Raw genomic sequence first — 20,646 nt, 5'->3', positions numbered from 1 at the left:
TATATATATACACTACTGTTTTTTAATGGAATATCAAAATAGGCTACAGAGGCCCATTATCAGCAACCATCACTCCTGTGTTCCAAAAACCTTTTTGCAATTATGTTAGCACAGCTGAAAACTGTTGTTCTGATTAAATAAGCAATAAAACTGGCCTTCTTTAGACTAGTTGAGTATCTGGAGCATGCTTTTCGTGCTTTTCTTTCAAAAACAAGGACATTTCTAAGTGATCCTAAACTATTGAACAGTAGTGTATATCTATATACTTATATATATATTTTAAAATTCTGATTTATCAGGGGGTGCTGCAGTACCCTCAGCACCCCTACTTCCTGCTTTTTGGTCTATAGTGACTCCAGGCTGTTGTGAAATGGTAGCCAAATGCTGTAGCCAACTAGCTAGACATGAACTTTTTTGTTATCATGTGACCAAAACATGATGACTAGCGAGGTAATGTGACTCTTCGTTGCTTTCACGAAATGAAATGACAAAACTTAGAATACACTTTGCTCTAGCCTCCTTGTGAATGGGAGTGGGACCAGTGAGAATATCATGTGACCACAATGTGCCCCGATGCTCCAAAAAAAAAAAATTCCTCCCCCATGCGTACGCACATCATGTTCCTGCCACGTTCCTTCCACGTTCCTGTCACGTTCCTGCCACGTTCCTGCCATGTTCCTGCCACGTTCCTGTCACATTCCTGCCACGTTCCTGCCAGGTGCCTGCCATGTTCCTGCCACGTTCCTGCCATGTTTCAGCCATGTTTCTGCTTAGGGCCTCGATACTTACATCCACCTGCAGTTGACTGAGCTGTTAATTGTGTTAGATGACAAGCTCACAAACACACACCACACACACACAGCTGTTAATTGTGTCAGATGACAGTTGGTTGATTGGCTGTGGGTGGTTCACCAGGTGCAGAAATGTATTAATGAATTCCTCAGTCAAGGAGCCCAATATACTGTAGACCTACAGATGTATATGGAATGTAAGACATAGTGTTTTCTGACTTATAGAGGGAGACCATAGAGAGGGAGACCATAGAGAGGGAGACACTATAGAGGGAGACCATAGAGAGGGAGAACCTAGAGAGAGAGAATCTAGAGAGGGAGACCATAGAGAGGGAGAACCTAGAGAGAGGGAGACCATAGAGAGGGAGACACTATAGAGGGAGACCATAGAGAGGGAGAACCTAGAGAGAGAGAATCTAGAGAGGGAGACCATAGAGAGGGAGAACCTAGAGAGAGAGAATCTAGAGAGGGAGACCATAGAGAGGGAGAACCTAGAGAGAGGGAGACCATAGAGAGGGAGAACCTAGAGAGAGGGAGACCATAGAGAGGGAGAACCTAGAGAGAGGGAATCTAGAGAGGGAGACCATAGAGAGGGAGAACCTAGAGAGAGGGAATCTAGAGAGGGAGACCATAGAGAGGGAGAACCTAGTGAAGGAGACCTTGGAGTGGGAGACCCAAGAGAGGGGAAACCTAGAGAGACGGAGACCCTAGAGAGGGAGACCCTAGAGAGAGAGACCCTAGAGAGAGAGAGACCCTAGAGAGAGAGAGACCCTAGAGAGAGAGACCCTAGAGAGGGAGACCGTAGAGTGTGAGACCCTAGAGAGGGAGACCCTAGAGAGAGAGACCCTAGAGAGGGAGACCCCAGAGAGGGAGACCCTAGAGTGGGAGACCCTAGAGTGGGAGACCCTAGAGAGGGAGACCCTAGAGAGGGAGACCCTTGAGAGGGAAACCCCAGAGAGAGGGAACCTAGAGAGGGAGATCATAGAGAGGGGACCCTTGAGAGAGGGAGACACTATAGAGGGAAACCCTAGAGAGGGAGACCGTAAAGTGGGAGACCCTGGAGAGGGAGACCCAAGAGAGGGAACCTAGAGAGAGAGACCCTAGAGAGAGAGAGACCCTAGAGAGAGATACCCTAGAGAGGGAGACCCCAGAGGGGAGACCGTAGAGTGGGATACCCTAGAGTGGGAGACCCTAGAGAGGGAGACCCTAGAGAGAGAGACCCTAGAGAGGGAGACCCTAAAGAGGGAGACCCTTTAGAGGGAAACCCCAGAGAGAGGGAACCTAGAGAGGGAGACCATAGAGAGGGGGACCCTTGAGAGGGAGACACTACAGAGGGAAACCCTAGAGAGAGAGACCCTAGAGAGAGAGACACTACAGAGGGAAACCCTAGAGAGGGAGACCGTAAAGTGGGAAACCCTGGAGAGGGAGACCCAAGAGAGGGAACCTAGAGAGAGGGAACCTAGAGAGGGGGACGCTAGAGAGGGAGACCCTAGAGATAGGGAACCTAGAGAGGGAGACCCAAGAGAGGGAGATCGTAGATTGGGAGACCCTAGAGAGGGGAAACCTAGAGAGGGAGATCCTAAAGAGGTATACCCTAGAGAGAGGGAACCTAGAGAGGGAAACCCTAGAGAAGGAGACCCTAGAGAGGGGAAACCTAGAGAGAGAGTCCCTAAAGAGATAGACCCTAGAGAGGGAAACCCTAGACAGGGAGACCCTAGAAAGGGAGACCGTAGAGTGAGAGACCCTAGAGAGGGGAACCTAGGGAGGGAGGCCATAGAGTGAGAGACCCTAGAGAGGGAGACCCAAGAGAGGGAACCTAGAGAGGGAGACCCTAGAGAAAGGGAACCTAGAGAGGGAGACCCTAGAGAGGGAGACCCTAGAGTGAGAGAACCTAGAGAGGGAGACCCAAGCGAGGGAACCTAGAGAGCGAGACCCTAGAGAAAGGGAACCTAGAGAGGGAGACCCTAACGAGGGGGACACTTGAGAGGGGATCCTACAGAGGGAAATCCTAGAGAGGAAGACCGTAGAGTGGGAGACCCTAGAGAAAGAGAACCTAGAGAGGGAGACCTTAGAAAGAGGGAACCTAGAGAGGGACACCCTAGAGAGGGGAACCCTAGAGAGGAAGACCCTAAAGAGAGGGACCCTAGGGAGGGAGACCCTAGAGAGAGGGACCCTAGGGAGGGAGACCCTAGAGATAATGAAACTCTAGAAATAGAGATCAGAATGTATACTGAACACAGAGGGTATGCTATATGAACACAGACAATATGCTATATGAACACAGACAATATGCTATATGAACACAGACAATATGCATTCTGAACACAGACAGTATGCATTCTGAACACAGACAGTATGCTATATGAACACAGACAGTATGCTATATGAACACAGACAGTATGCATTCTGAACACAGACAGTATGCATTCTGAACACAGACAGTATGCATTCTGAACACAGACAGTATGCATTCTGAACACAGACAGTATGCATTCTGAACACAGACAGTATGCATTCTGAACACAGACAGTATGCTATAGGAAACACAGAGTATACATTCTGAACACAGACAGTATGCATTCTGAACACAGACAGTATGCATTCTGAACACAGACAGTATGCTATACGACCACAGACATTATTCAAAATGCATTGATTAAACACTGATCTGTTTAGTACTTTTTTTTTTTACAGGTTTAGAGAGTAGATATTTCTGTGAAATTAAATATTATACATCGTAATTGAAAATCATGTAAACACAAAGCTCATTAGTGCAAAGCCTCCCTATAGGTTTCAAGTGAACAGCATCTATCTATATTACACGCATGATTCTGTATTATGTTTCATGTTTTGAGTGGACCCCAGGAAGAGTAGCTTCTGCTTTTACAACAGCTAATGGGAATCCTAATAAAATACCACATACCAAAAATGGGATCCAAATGAAATACCAAAATACAATGTGAAGGATGTCAGTTTCTCTCTGATAGCCCAATGAATGCAAAGGGTCTGATGGTGATGTGCCTAGCAATCCAATAAGAAGCACTCTGGATGCATTTAGACAGCCCTTTTCACTAATTGGTATTTTTGACTAATCAGATCAGCCCTGATGAAGATCTGGTGTGAAAAGATTTGATGTGATAGGTCAAAAGACCCATGTGAGGAAAAAATATCATAAATGGGCTGTCTGTCTTAATATGGCCTCTATAAACATGTTTCCATCCAACCATTTCATGTGGGTGAATTATCTGATGCATGAAAAACGTCACGACATGGCTAATGGAAACAGGATATGCCAGTACAATTTTATAACTGCCGACAGTCAATTTGTTCATCATTTTTTCACATATTTTTGTGTAGATAAAATTAATTGTGCGAAAAAAATGCGTTGGAAACGCCTTTATCTCCAGATATTTATATAATAAACATCATATTGAAGTAAACTTGGAGTCACGCAATGATGTGTTGTGTGGTCCTCCCAATATTAATCGGGAAAACATGCTGTTTATTATGCTACAGATTAAATAAATGATTATGAACTTCACAGGGTGGTGAATGTGCACACTATGAGCTTGATGCTCATCAAAAATATATATATTTTTTTCTGGTGACATGATGATGCTTAAATATCATATTCTGGTGACATGATGACGCTTGGCTGCCATTTGACAAATAAAACACATATCGCTCTTACCCATAATAATGTCATAATGCCATAATGCAGGTAGTCAACCCGCACTGTGTCTGCGAGCTGTTGGTTAGAGCGCACATAGCAATACCAGAGTGGGCACGTTTTCTAAATAACACAACCGTTTTTGTGACAAAACCATCAGTAGAATTGAAAAAGCCATTAAATGGTATATTTAAATCAGTAAAATGTAATTTAACCGCAAAATTATTGTTTATGCGTCATCACGCACAGCTCATAAACGAGCTCTCTCTAATCTACCTACCTCCAATAAACATATTAAGTTATGATGTAAAACAAAATCTCACCACACACAGTGACTGACTGAACTTCCTTCTCCTAAACACACAAGCGCAGGTTTCCATTAACCAAGGTTTTTTTTTTTTTTTACAAAAGCGATGTCGCAACAAAAAAAATCTTGCGATATGTGTAATGGAAACGTCAGATATAGGATGCATTTTTATCTGTTCGACAGGGGTGGATTTTTCTTTTGGTCGAGCCTTCTTTATTGCGACATGATGGAAACAATATTTTTCAATAAATTATTATTGCCGAATAATTTTGAAGGTACATGGGCACGTCATGTCGTCACTTCACGATAACGCTCCACTTCACATTTGATTCTAAATGCCTGAACTTCCTCCACTGTAATGTGATATTTTTAGCTGTTGGATGATGATGACCCATTAAAGGACTGGGCTCAATCATACGCCCTAAATGGCAGCCTATTTCCTATTCAAGTGCACTACTTACCCCATAGGGCTATGGGAAATAGTAGTGCACTATATAGGGAATAAGGTGTCTTTTGGGACATTGTCATAGCTCTGACTCCTCTGCCCTTGTTCATGTGAGTGGGTAACAACTCACTGCCCATCCCCCACCCCCTCTCCCAGACCACCTCGCTGCAGAAGCAGTATACTACAGGGGGACTCGTTGGAATGACATTACAGCTGACACTGAAAACCACCCCGGGGCCTGAAGCCAGTGAAACATGAAGGCTTTGACAGACATTTGTTTCACAGTGTTTGAAATCAGAGCATTAGCATTTTTTTTGTGACCCTGCAAATGCTCCCTAAAATAAGTAATCTGTTTTTGTTGTGTTGATGGTGATGACTAACCCTTTGTGATTTCGCCCCATGATAATGAAGCCTTTTACACTTCTTCCCACGCCAGGATGTGAATGCTAATAGATTCAAACAGTCTTAATGAGAGTCTTGATTGCCTCCAACGTGTTTGTGTTTGTGTTTGCTTGACTGCATTCCTGTGTGTGTGTGTGTGTGTGTCTCAAATGGCGTCCTATTCCCATAGACCCTGGTCAAAAAGTAGTGCACTATGTAGGGAATAAGATGCCATTTTGGGAAGGGTTTGTCCAGCTGGAGGGCCTTATGCTCAGAGGGTTGTTGCCAGCTGTAGCAGGATATTCTCAGCCCATGTGGGTCACAGGGTGGGGGTGCCAAATAGGATACGACCGATACACCCTGAGAGGTTACGTTGCATCCTCCTCCACATCATGAATACTAATGAACACAGTATCTGGCCACCTGCTGGAAGACCTTGTCCTTGTTAGTGAGGAAATCTTCAGGACCCTTTGCTGGGGGTGTATTCATTAGAGCACACTGTAGCCACCCTGAACCTAAGTTCAGGTAGTACCACCCTGTTTCAACCTACGTTCAGGTAGTACCACCCTGTTTCAACCTAAGTTCAGGTAGTACCACCCTGTTTCAACCTAAGTTCAGGTAGTACCACACTGAAAGTAAAGGGGCTGAATAATTTTGCACGCCCAATTTTTCAGTTTTTGATTTGTTAAAAAAAGTTTGAAATATCCAATAAATGTCGTTCCACTTCATGATTGTGTCCCACTTGTTGATTCTTCACAAAAAAATACAGTTCTACATCTTTATGTTTGAAGCCTGAAATGTGGCAAAAGGTCGCAAAGTTCAAGGGGGCCGAATACTTTCGCAAGGCACTGTATATATAGTGTAGGTTGACCTATTCAATTACAGTCAAGGTAATCCCAAAGGTGTTGGCCTGACAATGGTGTGCCCTTTGAAACCCTATGATAGATACCGATGCTCCTGAATAGCACTAGAATATGTTACAATACTGATTTGACCCATGCCATGGCTATTGTGTACTGTACCAAAGCATGTTTTGATGAAGTCCTCCAGAGCCGCCTGTCGTCCATTGCAGTCGGCAATTTCCTCTTCCGTTTGGTGCCGCTCTTAAACTAGTCCACGTGATCTCTAGTTTACATGAACATGCTGGTTATGCAATGGTTAGCATTGATTTCCATCCGATGTAGGAAACACTGTGTTGACCCTACAAGAGAAGGAAAACTACTTATTGTAAATGATACGGAAGACGGACGTACATCTTGGCAATACATTTGCTCGGTGATAAAATAATGACTTCCTTAATCCTCTTGGTTCCTGTGCGGAACATAAGGCATCGACTACAGGAGTGCCACTGCTTCTGATCTTCTGCCTTTTTGGGGGGGGGGTGGCATCTCTTTCACGGTTCGTTGCCATGTTTCCTTAGGGCGGCCACAGTTCCTTTCCTCATAATGAACAAGGGCTGATTTCCTGGACACAAATTAAGCCTCATCTTGCACTAAAAAGCAAGCTCATTGGACATCTCCAGACGTGCTTTATAGTCCAGAAGTAGGACTAATGTGTGTCCAGGAAACCAGCCCATAGAGATGACCTCGATGTATAGACTACAGAAGTCAGGTTTAAAACAGTAAAACATGTTTATTCAGTTCTCTCATCAGCTGATTTGTCATGATGAAGTGCATCAGTAGTGAAAGGCAGACCGGATTTGTTACATGCTCGATAATAACCATTTACAACCATGATTCAACTTCACAATTTAAAATAAAACCATTACTTGCATTTGACCTGAAAAGACAATGGTAGCAATACACAGGACTGCCCAAGCAGTACATACACGTTCCTTTAAGAAACAGGGAGAGAACGCCAAAACCAAACTGGGCTGTTCCAATTCAACTAGTTAGTTTAAGACCCTTTTTAATTATTCTTTTTTTTTCAACTTTCAAAACAAATTCAAGTTCAGGATGATGTAAAAGATGAGGAGAAAAGCCCAGATCATGTCAAAGTCAGGAGAAAAGGAGAGATGGATCACATTCCAGAATCCCAAGGAACAAAACAAAACGCGAAGGGAGGGAGGGATGTAGAAGCCATCTTTGTTTTATAATACTCAAAGAGTCGGGGCAACTGACATCAGCAGTAGTAGTAGTAACTGGCATGGTAGGACATCAGACCAACTTCAGAGTGACATTCACTGACGAGGTCCCATGTAGCGACCTCCTTCACTGGGTCCAGTACCTCGTCCAGAGCCAAAGCTGGGTTTCTGTGCCATGCCACCCCTGGTGGGGGGGCCCCTAGGCCCTCCTATCCTCTCTCGGGGCCCTCCGGGGCCACCAGGACCTCTGGGGCGGATGTCTCGCCGATCCCCTTCCCGGGCGGAGCGCGTCTTCTTTTCCTCCACGTTCAGTCGGACATCGCCTCTGAACTTAATGGGCTACAAATGAAAGAGGACTGTTAGTATATTAACTCATTTAAATGATCAAAAACTGTAAAGATCAGAGTGGGCTTTTAGAAAGGATCGTCTGTACATGCATTAAGAATTTTTGAATGACATGTACTGCTTCCAAAACAGACATGGGAATGTGAAGCACCTTTCAATCATTATTGAAATGGAGCCGAAGGCTTGACAAAATGGAGCCGAAGGCTTGACAAAATGGAGCCGAAGGCTTGACAAAATGGAGCCGAAGGCTTGACAAAATGGAGCCGAAGGCTTGACAAAATGGAGCCGAAGGCTTGACAAAATGGAGCAGAGTTCATCAAAACAGCATGTTGGTAATTAAAACACTCAGGCTTAACATATGTTTAAAAAGAATTAGTACCCGGTTGCTTAGGATTTTCTGTACAGGTTCCGAATCGTCAAACACCACAAACCCAAAGTTAGGAAGCTTTCCTCCGCTGTTGATCCGTAGCTCAAGCACAGTACCATACTCTGTAGGGGGAACCAGATCATATTCAAATGACACAACTCTTTCAACCAATCAATTACCTCCATCAGTTGCTGCAAAGCATTCTGTGTTCTGTTGCAGAGACGCAGATCATTTAAAATTAGAAAGATGAATGATTCTAATAAATTATGTCTAACTGTTTTACAGGTCATTTGGGGACTGTGATCAATTAAGACTAACCATCTAAAATGTGGTACTACTACACCCCAGGACTGATTACCATGTGCTGTCCCTATTTAATCAATTATTTGCCAGTTGAAAGCATACAAAGCCATTAATTCAAAAGCCTTTTTGCAGACCATAAAAAATAAATAGAGGGACATACGTTGGAAAAACTCCTTGAGCTCTGCCTTGTCCACATCATGGGGAACGTTTCCTACAAAGAGCTGGTGAGCGTCTGGATACCGCACCACACGGCCAACCTCCGACGACTCTCCCTGCTCTCCTTCCCGCACTGCAGACCAAGAGCAGAGACCCGACAGAGGCATGAGAGGAGATCACTTTATTAACGGTCACGCATACACGTCTGATGTTTCTTCAAAGAATAAGCACTACACACACACACACACACACACTAACAGACAGACAGACAGATTCCCATTCAGACTAACAGACAGGTTTACGTCCAACGTGGACCGCATACTGTAGCAAAACATTTTTTTTTTTTTTTACAACGGAAAACAAATCTGTGTTCTTATTGGACGAGAGGTAAGGTAGTACATCACAGTTGCACTTCATTTCGATACATTTTCTACATCCTGAACATGATCCAGCTTCCTGGTGGATGGTACCGTGTGTTGGGGGCGAGATGTTATCTGGTGGATCATACCTCCTGGTCGGGGTCCTCTGACTGGTGGGGGGCCAGGCCTTGCGTCCCGTGGTCTCTGGTCTCCTCTCGGTTGTGTTCTCTGTGCTGCGGCTTCTGTTTTCACCTCCACCCTGGGCTAAAGCACCAAGACAAGACCCTGAGAAACCAGGCTAGAAGACCAAGACAACAAGGCTCCAAGCTAAATCGCTAGTTGATTGTGTTTGTTGTCCTTTAAGAGGAACGTTGATTTAAAACAAACAGTCACATGTAAATGTTAATTATACCTAATCATAAATATAATGCATGTGGTCTTTCAACTGGTAGGATACATACAAGATGTGTAATAGGTGATTTTTTAATCGCCTTAGTAATCAATATAGAATGTGTAGTTGTTTCTTCTGCTGGTATTTAACACATCATGTCGGCTACAGGAGGACTGTTTTTTTTTTTTTTTACACAGAGAAAAGTAACATTGTATGTTAACGTACCGGTGCCGAGGGAACTTTGACGACGTGGGGGGGGATGCCAGAGACGGGGACAACGCCGCTAGGGGGAAGGTTCTTACTGGTGACAGACGCCCAGGAGAAAGGCTGGAGGAGAGACCAAACAGACGTTATTAAATCAAGCTGAATGAGGTCTGGTAGCTGTACAGGGAAACCACTAGAAGCTACCTTTTTATTTGACCTTTATTTTACTAGGCAAGTCAGTTAAGAACAAATTCTTATTTTCAATGACAGCCTAGGAACAGTGGGTTAACTGCCTGTTCAGGGGCAGAACGACAGATTTGTACCTTTTCAAACCCCCGAGCTGAACTTGCAACCTTCCGGTTACTAGCGCATTTACATGTGACTAGGCTAACCTGCCACCGAATGAACCTAATGAAAAACATCAAGGGTCAAAGGAAGGAATATCTCAGCAATAGTAGTTAATCTAGAAAATTAGCTAATCAAAGCTGATGCAACCAAAATGGTTCTTAAACCAAACTGGAATAATCAGAGGTGTAGACAAGTCACATATTGCCTAGTGACCTCTACAGTGGATAACCAGCCAAAACACAGCATCCAGAGAGGAATAGACAGCCAGGTCACACAAAGAAGGAATCACAACCACCATGTTGACATGACCACAGCGTAGCCAACAGAAGGGTTGAGACCTACCCGGTTATCTTCAGCGGGTGCGGGGGCAGGGTCAGCAGTGGCAGAGGGCAGGGGTGAGGAGACTGGACACTGCTCTCCCTGCTCCTCTGTGGCGTGTTCCTGCTGCTGCAGGGTCTCTGGCTCCAGGTCCCCTGGCTCCAGGTCCCGTTTTCCATCCACCACGTCTGGCTCCGCCTCTGGCTCTGCCTCCGCCTCAGGTTCTGCCTCAGGCTCTGGGGTTAAAGCCACCTCTTCCTCTGGTCTCTTGGCCTCGGTGCTGATATAACCCAGACACACACATATCTAATATTAACCCAAGCATAGACTAGAATGAAGTGGCACTAAATAAGTTGCAAGTAATTTATTGGGTAAACCACCAATATTTCGCATCACAGAAAAGGCAATAAATGAAATGTGACATCTAAATTGTCTGGGGGGGGGGCGCAGTGCAAAATAATGTTTCCAGTAAAAGTGCAATATGTATCATGTAAAAAAGCTAACATTTCAGTTCCTTGCTCAGAACATATGAAAGCTGGTGGTTCCTTTTAACATGAGTCCTCCAGCTAAGAGGTTTCAGGTTATAGTTATTATAGGACTATACCTCTATACTATTTGTATTTCATATACCCTTGACTATTGGATGTTCTTATAGGCACTAGAGTATTGCCACGCTAATCTCCGGAGGTGATAGGGGAGGGTTTGTGACTTCAAGCCTAACCCTCCCCTAACCCGGACGACGCTGGGCCAAACCCTCCCCTAACCCGGACGACGCTGGGCCAAACCCTCCCCTAACCCGGACGACGCTGGGCCAAACCCTCCCCTAACCCGGACGACGCTGGGCCAAACCCTCCCCTAACCCGGACGACGCTGGGCCAAACCCTCCCCTAACCCGGACGACGCTGGGCCAAACCCTCCCCTAACCCGGACGACGCTGGGCCAAACCCTCCCCTAACCCGGACGACGCTGGGCCAAACCCTCCCCTAACCCGGACGACGCTGGGCCAAACCCTCCCCTAACCCGGACGACGCTGGGCCAAACCCTCCCCTAACCCGGACGACGCTGGGCCAAACCCTCCCCTAACCCGGACGACGCTGGGCCAAACCCTCCCCTAACCCGGACGACGCTGGGCCAAACCCTCCCCTAACCCGGACGACGCTGGGCCAAACCCTCCCCTAACCCGGACGACGCTGGGCCAAACCCTCCCCTAACCCGGACGACGCTGGGCCAAACCCTCCCCTAACCCGGACGACGCTGGGCCAAACCCTCCCCTAACCCGGACGACGCTGGGCCAAACCCTCCCCTAACCCGGACGACGCTGGGCCAAACCCTCCCCTAACCCGGACGACGCTTGGCCAAACCCTACCCTAACCCGGACGACGCTTGGCCAAACCCTCCCCTAACCCGGACGACGCTGGGCCAAACCCTCCCCCAACCCGGACGACGCTGGGCCAAACCCTCCCCCAACCCGGACGACGCTGGGCCAAACCCTCCCCTAACCCGGACGACGCTGGGCCAAACCCTCCCCTAACCCGGACGACGCTGGGCCAAACCCTCCCCTAACCCGGACGACGCTGGGCCACGGGTCTTCCGGTTGAGGCCGAATGCAACAGAACCTGGACTCAAACCCAGAATATCTAGTGACACAGCTAGCACTACCTTAGACCACCGCGCCACTCAGGAGGCCCCTAGATTGCGCCTTCCTGAGAACAAAGTAACGAGGCTGATGGATATCGTATGCTGCTTTAAAAAGGAGTGGGACAGTTTTGATTTCCCAACAGCAGCGGCTCACTGAGCAGGCCAAGGACAGTCGCAAATTAGAGACAAATTGTGTTGGTCAGGACAGTTGTAGAAGTTCTGCTCCCCTAGGCAAGATCAACATGTGCTGCCCGTTTCATGTATAGTAGTCTATAAAGATTTGGAATGGATTGATAGACAAGATGATGCGCAATCGGTGCATTTCAGTTGAGCGTATTCAGCAGCCAACTGCCCATAGTACGAAACTGTCGTCAATAGGTCACGAGTAATCACATGACCTCACAATAGTTCAAATTACAATAAGCATAACATTTATTAACATCCTCCAGTAGAAATGTAAACCTATAACACGGTTGTCCAAATTTGATTGGACAACATCAGTGTAAGAACTTCTTAAGTTTTGTGGCTGCCTAGTGTTCCCTTTCATTTGCTGTGGTGCTGAATCGCAACGGGAATGGGGCGGACCAGCCCGGGTCATAGCTAGAAGGGATATAGATTGTCAAATGAACGTTACAAAAAAAAAAAAAAATTCATTTTAGCTAACCCTATTTCTAATTCTCCAAACATGCTCTGTAAATACTCCTAACCTGATACGAAAAGTCAAATCTGATGTTAATTCGACAAGCTGGATCCATTCTAGCCATGACCAGCCTGCTCTAGCGTTCGCAGACAGCCAGGTGTGGTTATTTATTTAAAAAATGAAATGTCAAGGCTAAATTAAATTATACCTAGAGTGTACTTGAAAACCCACGCAGTTTTGTTATTTATTAATTTAAAATGTTTATACAAATAGCCTACAGGACAATTAATATATTTGGAGTTATGTTTTAGTACTGTCTAGGTGACTTGTTCCTTCTAGGTTAAATGTTTGTTTATGATATATAGCTGGGAAGAAGACACAGCGGTCAATGTTTTGCTTTTCAATAAAACCTGTCATGATGGTATAAGAACATAGTTCTACCCTTTACATTCTGTTAAGATTAATTAAGATCATCTAAAATAAATTTAAAAAAAAAATTATATATATATATATATATATATATATATATTTTGAGCACCATGGGTGGACACCTCTCTCTGATGAAAGGCATGTTTGCCACCATTCATGTTATAGTATTACAGACTTAACATTGAGGATGAAAAGTGGAATAGGATTGCTGATGTAGTCAAGACTAAGATAGATACGTTTCCTTACCACGGTGTCTGTTTGTAGAAGGCTGCAGCCTCTTCCTGGGCCACCTCAGGTGATGGTACTCTCTCCATCTCCTCCACATCCTCATCAGACTCTGAAACACCAAGAACACGACCGAGTGCCAATTACAGAAGTTTTAGAGCGAAATTAAATACCTGTTACATTTTAGTCATTTAGCAGATGCTTCTATATACCTAAATGGTGAAGGCATATTATTCATAATAGTAGCGTTGACCCAGAGGTACAAAGCACCGCAATGGAGTTCAATAAGAGCAACACCTCTAACCATTATGTATTAGTCATGAGACATAAATTACATAAGAAACCAAACAAGCCAAATGTAAAGAAGCTTCCTAATCTTTAACTGGCTCACCTTCAGGGGGTTCTGAGTCAGAATCCCCAAACACTTCGTCTTGGTAACGGAATACATCGTTGTGAACGTAGAACTTGTTTGTTACAGTGCCCTGAAACACCAAGGTCATTGAGTTTAAAACAATTAACCCTTTAACTGAACTGGACACTAATACATAAATGAAAAACGTTTCAAGGACAAATTTCCAATGTTCCTCTATACAGTTGAAGGACCTACCTCAGGGGCCAGCACGAATGTCTGCATGAATTTGCGCATGGGCTGCATGTCGTTGGACAGCTCCCCCATCACTTGCACCACGACGCCCTCGTTCAAGGTCGCATGGGCGTCCACATGCCTAATCTTGGTGTGGCAGTCACGAAAGTTCAGCGCCAACACTTTTTTATGGATCTCCTTTATACGGAAATAAAGACCTTGATGAGAATCTCAAACTTAAAATGTGTTAGACTTGTATCAGAAAACCTAACTGACAATATATTACCCATCTTTAATATGAACATACTGAGAGATCTTTGCCATAAAATCATGTGTGGATGTGTCGCGTTGGATATATTGCAAAGGAAACATATAATGCTGCTTCACGAAGTGATGCAAATATAATTTGGGGATATTGTATTGCAGTACTCACCGACTGTCCATAGACTGATTCAACCGGTTTGCCATTGTTGTCCAGACCTCCATGTACATAGGAGGAATTTTTCCCATAAAACCTAAAACAAAAAACATTTAAAATCAGTTATTTCTCATCTTTGTAGTAGAGGGATAGATAACCCATTAATATATTAAAGCAGATCACAATGGAACAGATACTGTTTGGGAACAATTTTCTAGTACTGTACTGGCTTTACCTGTGCAGGTAGTCGGGTGCCTGGTTGAGTAGTGTGTAGTAGTACTGTATTGGCTTTACCTGTGCAGGTAGTCGGTGCCTGGTTGAGTAGTGTGTAGTACTGTATTGGCTTTACCTGTGCAGGTAGTCGGGTGCCTGGTTGAGTAGTGTGTAGTACTGTATTGGCTTTACCTGTGCAGGTAGTCGGTGCCTGGTTGAGTAGTGTGTAGTACTGTATTGGCTTTACCTGTGCAGGTAGTCGGGTGCCTGGTTGAGTAGTGTGTAGTACTGTATTGGCTTTACCTGTGCAGGTAGTCGGGTGCCTGGTTGAGTAGTGTGTAGTACTGTATTGGCTTTACCTGTGCAGGTAGTCGGGTGCCTGGTTGAGTAGTACTGTATTGGCTTTACCTGTGCAGGTAGTCGGGTGCCTGGTTGAGTAGTACTGTATTGGCTTTACCTGTGCAGGTAGTCGGGTGCCTGGTTGAGTAGTGTGTAGTACTGTCGGACAAACTCCCGCCCCACGAGCTGGGCACTTGGTTTCTCCATCACCATTTCTTTGGTCAGCTGAAGAGAACTGAAACAAGGTGTGGTTGTCATGGTGTGGATAATGGAGTCTGATCTGTACCAGTCACCATCCGTGTCTGTTCTGTCTGACAAACCCGGCAAGCCATATCACCCAGCTATTTATTTAGCCAATCGTGGCGACAAGAAACGTTAACATTAGCACAAACGTTACAGGAGGCTGTGCAAGAGCATAATTTGCATTCAATCTAATCTATTGGATGACTAGCTCGCCAGACATCTAGTCAATTCAACCAATAATAGGTTTCAGTTTATAGTAGTATGAAATTAATTATAGGAGACAAATGAGTCGCCCAGACCCACCCAGTTAAACTGTCTAACGTTATTTAGCTAAGCTGTGCTTCAAGGGTTTTATGCCCAGAAAGGCCGGACTGCAACACCGGTCACGTCATCGACAGAAAAACAATGGTATCGAAATGTAACGATTTTGGCCGGTTATGTCGATGGCCAGACAACTATATCTTATTACCCAAATTAACTCGGACAGTTGGAAATAGCGAACTACGATATATTGTATCCCCAACACGTGTGGTAAATACAATGCTAACTAGCTAGCTAATTAGCCAAGGTTAGCCACGGCTCCTTTTCGCTCAGTTTATTTAAAACGAGCAAAATATTTAGTTACCGAAACGTAGCAGACTAAAACAGCAGCCGACTGATAATCTTCGACGTCAAAACTGATATCATAAACATTTGAACAGACAAACATCGCTAACTGGGCAGCCATGGCTCGCTAGGGGAAAGGCCAGTCTTTCAACCACCCCAGTCGGATTAGTTGACCATTTCGACGGTCCACTCGACTGACTGATTTAACCCACGTCACCCGATGTAAGTCTCATTTCGTGGCACAATCAAATAATTTAAGACAAGTATGTACTAGCTAGGTGACGTTAGTTAACTGGCTAGTTAGCACAACTAAAAATGACTTAGCTTTTATCATGCTAACTAGCGTTAATAAGCTTACTAGTTAGCATCAAACAGCGCCTTAATAAGATTACAAATATTACTGCAGCGGATATTTATTCAATAATTTCAAACAGGGTTTACTTACCAGGAGGCAATTGTTAAAAATGGTTTATTAAAAAAAAATATATATATATGTGTGATTTCACTGAATCACCTCCGCTCTGCCAGGCGGTAACTAGAAAGATTGTTCTAGCAGGGCAACTCAAAACGTGTTCGGCTGCTCTTTTACCGGTCTCAAACGTGGAACGTGGACAACCTACCCAGAATTTACAGTCTTAGATGCACGAACCAATGAATTTACTGCGAGAGGAAATATGTCGCCAATCAAATGTATGTACTCTGAGCAGTTTAGTGTACAACCAATCGTCGTGGAGTATGTGTAGCCCTGTCAGTCTAAATGTAGCCAATAGGAAACGAGTGTGGTGGATTCCGATTATGGGTATGATTGGTTAAACATTTTACGGAGCGGCACACGCTTGGATCATGCCCCGATCGAAATTAATGGGGGCGTTTTTCGCTGCATTGATTTAACACTCCCACCACACATTTTTTATTTATTTATTGAACCTTGATTTTATTAACAGGAAGTCGTGCTGAGATGAGCCCTGTATACACACCAATACACACCAAACACATCAATAGGCTGGCTATACATTCTGTATATACACATTTAACATTTTAGTCGTTTTAAGATTGCTAGGTGGGACAACTGCATTTCACAGTCATAGTAAGTACATCTTTCCTCAGTAAAGTAACTATCTGCAAAGTCTGAGCTAGTAAAGGGGGGAAAAAAGTCAAGTGCAAGTTGTAGATCACAATAATATTTTTGTTTTGGGGGTGTACTGTGTTTTTTTTAAGAGGTAGGGTTTCAGCTGTTTTCAGAGGATGGGCAAGGAGCATGATAATGCATGAAGGGCATTTCATGAAATTGCCCCTTTCAAGAAATTTAGAACCAGGAACAGATATAGCCCTTGGTTCTCTCCAGACCTGACTGCCCTTGACCAGCACAAAAACATCCTGTGGCGTTTCAGAGCTGGTCATGGGTGCACTTCAGCCATACTCAAGGTCCTAAATGATATCATAACCGCCATCGATAAGAAACAATACTGTGCAGCCGTATTCATCGACCTGGCTAAGGCTTTCGACTCTATCAATCACCACATCCTTATCGGCAGACTCAACAGCCTTGGTATTTCAAATGATTGCCTCGCCTGGTTCACCAACTACTTCTCCGATAGAGTTCAGTGTGTCAAATCGGAGGGCTTGTTGTCCGGACCTCTGGCAGTCTCTATGGGGGTGCCACAGGGTTCAATTCTTGGGCCGACTCTCTTCTTTGTATACATCAATGATCTCGCTCTTGCTGCTGGTGAGTCTCTGATCCACCTCTACGCAGACGACACCATTCTGTATACTTCTGGCCCTTCTTTGGACACAGTGTTAACTACCCTCCAGATGAGCTTCAATGCCATACAACTCTCCTTATGTGTCCTCCAAATGCTCTTAAATACAAGTAAAACGAAATGCATGCTCTTCAACCGATCGCTGCCCGCACCTGCCCACCCGTCCAGCATCACTACTCTGGACGGACTTAGAATATGTGGACAACTACAAATACCTAGGTGTCTGGTTAGACTGCAAACTCTGATTCCAGACTCACATCAAACATCTCCAATCCTAAATCTAGAATTGGCTTCCTATTTTGCAACAAAGCATCCTTCACTCATGCTGCCAAACATACCCTCGTAAAACTGACCATCCTACCGATCCTCAACTTCGGCGATGTCATTTACAAAATAGCCTCCAAAACTCTACTCAACAAATTGGATGCAGTCTATCACAGTGCCATCCGTTTTGTCACCAAAGCCCCGTATACTACCCACCACTGCGACTTGTACGCTCTCGTTGGCTGGCCCTCGCTTCATACTCGTCGCCAAACCCACTGGCTTTTGGCCATCTACAAGACCCTGCTAGGTAAAGCCCCGCCTTATCTCAGCTCGCTGGTCACCATAGCAGCACCCACCCGTAGCACGCGCTCCAGCAGGTATATCTCACTGGTCACCCCCAAAGACAATTCTTCCATTGGCCGCCTCTCCTTCCAGTTCTCTGCTGCCAATGACTGGAATTAACTACAAAAACCACTGAAACTGGAGATACTTATCTCCCTGACTAGCTTTAAGCACCAGCTGTCAGAGCAGCTCACAGATCACTGCACCTGTACACAGCCCATCTGTAAATAGTCCAAACAACTACCTCATCCCCTACTGTATTTATTTATTTATCTTGCTCCTTTGCACCCCAGTATTTCTACTTTGCACATTCATCTACTGCACATCTACCATTCCAGTGTTTTACTTGCTATATTGTATTTACTTCGCCACCATGGCCTTTTTATTGCCTTTACCTCCCTTATCTCACCTCATTTGCACACTTTGTATATAGACTTGTTCTTCTACTGTATTATTGACTGTATGTTTGTTTTACTCCATGTGTAACTCTGTGTTGTTGTAGGTGTCAAACTGCTTTGCTTTATCTTGGCCAGATCGCAGTTGTAAATGAGAACTTGTTCTCAACTTGCCGACCTGGTTAAATAAAGGTGTTCTCAACTAGCCTACCTGGTTAAATAAAGGTGAAATATGTTTTACATTTATTTTTAAACATGAACCTGAGAGTCACTTCTTCAGTGTTTGCATAGAACGACATGGTGTTTTTACAGGTTCACTCCAAAGTTTGTTGCACTCTGGGAATGGGGCATCGTGGAGTCAATCATGATGGAACGGTCTTGGAGCTGGCAGGCCTTTCCCAGGAGGAAGAGTAGCTCTGTTTTTTTTAGGTTGAGCTTGAGGTGGTGGGCTGACATCCTAGCTGAGATATCTGAGATATCTGCACGCAGAGATGCGTGTTGCCACCTGGGCATAGCCGCGTGAGGTAGGGGTGCTGACGGTGCTGCAGCACCCACTGAAAAATAAAATGATGATTTATTTTTTATTTTTTAAATGTCACTGGGCTTTAATAGTCCTATATTAGTGGACCTATATAGCAGTCTGCAGGGCTGGGCCTTTAATAGTCCTATATTAGTGGACCTAGAAAATATTCTTACAAAATTTGGAAAGGAGAAAAGTAGTTGAGTGTCGTCCGCATACCATTGATGGGAGAGACCATGTGAGGATATGACAGCCGAGTGATTTGGTGTATAGAGAGAAGAGGGCCTAGAACCGAGCCCTGAGTATTTGGTGCAGAAAGATCCTCTATGTGTCCACTGGTAGGAGAGGCCTGCCAGGTAGGATGCAATCCAGGAGTGTGCAGTCTAAGATACCCAGCCCTGAGAGGGTGGAGAGGAGGATCTGATAGAGTCTAAGATACCCAGCCCTGAGAGGGTGGAGAGGAGGATCTGATAGAGTCTGAGACGTCCAGCCCTGAGAGGGTGGAGCCTGAGACGCCCAGCCCTGAGAGGGTGGAGAGGAGGATCTGATAGAGTCTGAGACGCCCAGCCCTGAGAGGGTGGAGAGGAGGATCTGATAGAGTCTGAGACGCCCAGCCCTGAGAGGGTGGAGAGGAGGATCTGATAGAGTCTGAGACGCCCAGCCCTGAGAAGGTGGAGAGGAGGATCTGATAGAGTCTGAGACGCCCAGCCCTGAGAGGGTGGAGAGGAGGATCTGATAGAGTCTGAGACGCCCAGCCCTGAGAGGGTGGAGAGGAGGATCTGATAGAGTCTGAGACACCCAGCCCTGAGAGGGTGGAGAGGAGGATCTGATAGAGTCTGAGATGCCCAGCCCTGAGAGGGTGGAGAGGAGGATCTGATAGAGTCTGAGACGCCCAGCCCTGAGAGGGTGGAGAGGAGGATCTGATAGAGTCTGAGACGCCCAGCCCTGAGAGGGTGGAGAGGAGGATCTGATAGAGTCTGAGACGCCCAGCCCTGAGAAGGTGGAGAGGAGGATCTGATAGAGTCTGAGACGCCCAGCCCTGAGAGGGTGGAGAGGAGGATCTGATAGAGTCTGAGACGCCCAGCCCTGAGAGGGTGGAGAGGAGGATCTGATAGAGTCTGAGACGCCCAGCCCTGAGAGGGTGGAGAGGAGGATCTGATAGGGCCTGAGACCCAGCCCTGAGAGGGTAGAGAGGAGGATCTGATAGAGTCTGAGACGCCCAGCCCTGAGAGGGTGGAGAGGAGGATCTGATAGAGTCTGAGACGCCCAGCCCTGAGAGGGTGGAGAGGAGGATCTGATAGAGTCTGAGACGCCCAGCCCTGAGAGGGTGGAGAGGAGGATCTGATAGGGCCTGAGACCCAGCCCTGAGAGGGTAGAGAGGAGGATCTGATAGAGTCTGAGACGCCCAGCCCTGAGAGGGTGGAGAGGAGGATCTGATAGAGTCTGAGACGCCCAGCCCTGAGAGGGTGGAGAGGAGGATCTGATAGAGTCTGAGACGCCCAGCCCTGAGAGGGTGGAGAGGAGGATCTGATAGAGTCTGAGACGCCCAGCCCTGAGAGGGTG

The 20,646-nt window shown here is 45.6% G+C and overlaps 1 protein-coding gene across 2 annotated transcripts; it reads right to left on the bottom strand.

The window, feature by feature from the left end:
- Positions 1-7,206: 7,206 nt before the first annotated feature.
- On the bottom strand, positions 7,207-16,440 carry LOC139366557 (GTPase activating protein (SH3 domain) binding protein 1). 2 transcript variants are annotated; one of them, XM_071104178.1, is made up of 12 exons: positions 16,248-16,440; positions 15,072-15,188; positions 14,417-14,498; positions 14,008-14,181; positions 13,792-13,882; positions 13,422-13,512; positions 10,493-10,748; positions 9,824-9,925; positions 9,357-9,471; positions 8,853-8,981; positions 8,402-8,511; positions 7,207-8,016 (listed from the first exon to the last, which is right to left on the bottom strand). In XM_071104178.1, the coding sequence occupies exons 2-12, from the start codon at positions 15,164-15,166 to the stop codon at positions 7,774-7,776; spliced, it is 1,488 nt and encodes a 495-aa protein (XP_070960279.1). In that variant the 5' UTR covers positions 15,167-15,188; positions 16,248-16,440; the 3' UTR covers positions 7,207-7,773. The 2 variants fall into 2 exon arrangements, with proteins under 2 accessions (XP_070960279.1, XP_070960280.1); XM_071104179.1 differs by lacking the exons at positions 15,072-15,188; positions 16,248-16,440 and adding an exon at positions 14,637-14,671.
- Between the last annotated feature and the right edge of the window lie 4,206 nt (positions 16,441-20,646).

Source organism: Oncorhynchus clarkii, chromosome 14, assembly GCF_045791955.1.
Source record: "Oncorhynchus clarkii lewisi isolate Uvic-CL-2024 chromosome 14, UVic_Ocla_1.0, whole genome shotgun sequence".
Lineage (NCBI taxonomy): Eukaryota > Metazoa > Chordata > Actinopteri > Salmoniformes > Salmonidae > Oncorhynchus > Oncorhynchus clarkii.
This window is presented reverse-complemented; position numbering and strand designations above follow the sequence as displayed.

What these genes read in the sequence shown, in the direction of transcription:
- LOC139366557 (XM_071104178.1), bottom strand. Translation starts at nt 15,166, where the DNA reads ATGGTGATGGAGAAACCAAGTGCCCAGCTCGTGGGGCGGGAGTTTGTC. An exon ending in TCAAAGTTCCCTCGGCACCG is followed by an intron (nt 9,472 to 9,823) that starts GTACGTTAACAT and finishes TTGGTGCTTTAG; the next exon opens with CCCAGGGTGGAGGTGAAAAC. An exon ending in CAGAGGACCCCGACCAGGAG is followed by an intron (nt 8,982 to 9,356) that starts GTATGATCCACC and finishes CTTGGTCTGCAG; the next exon opens with TGCGGGAAGGAGAGCAGGGA.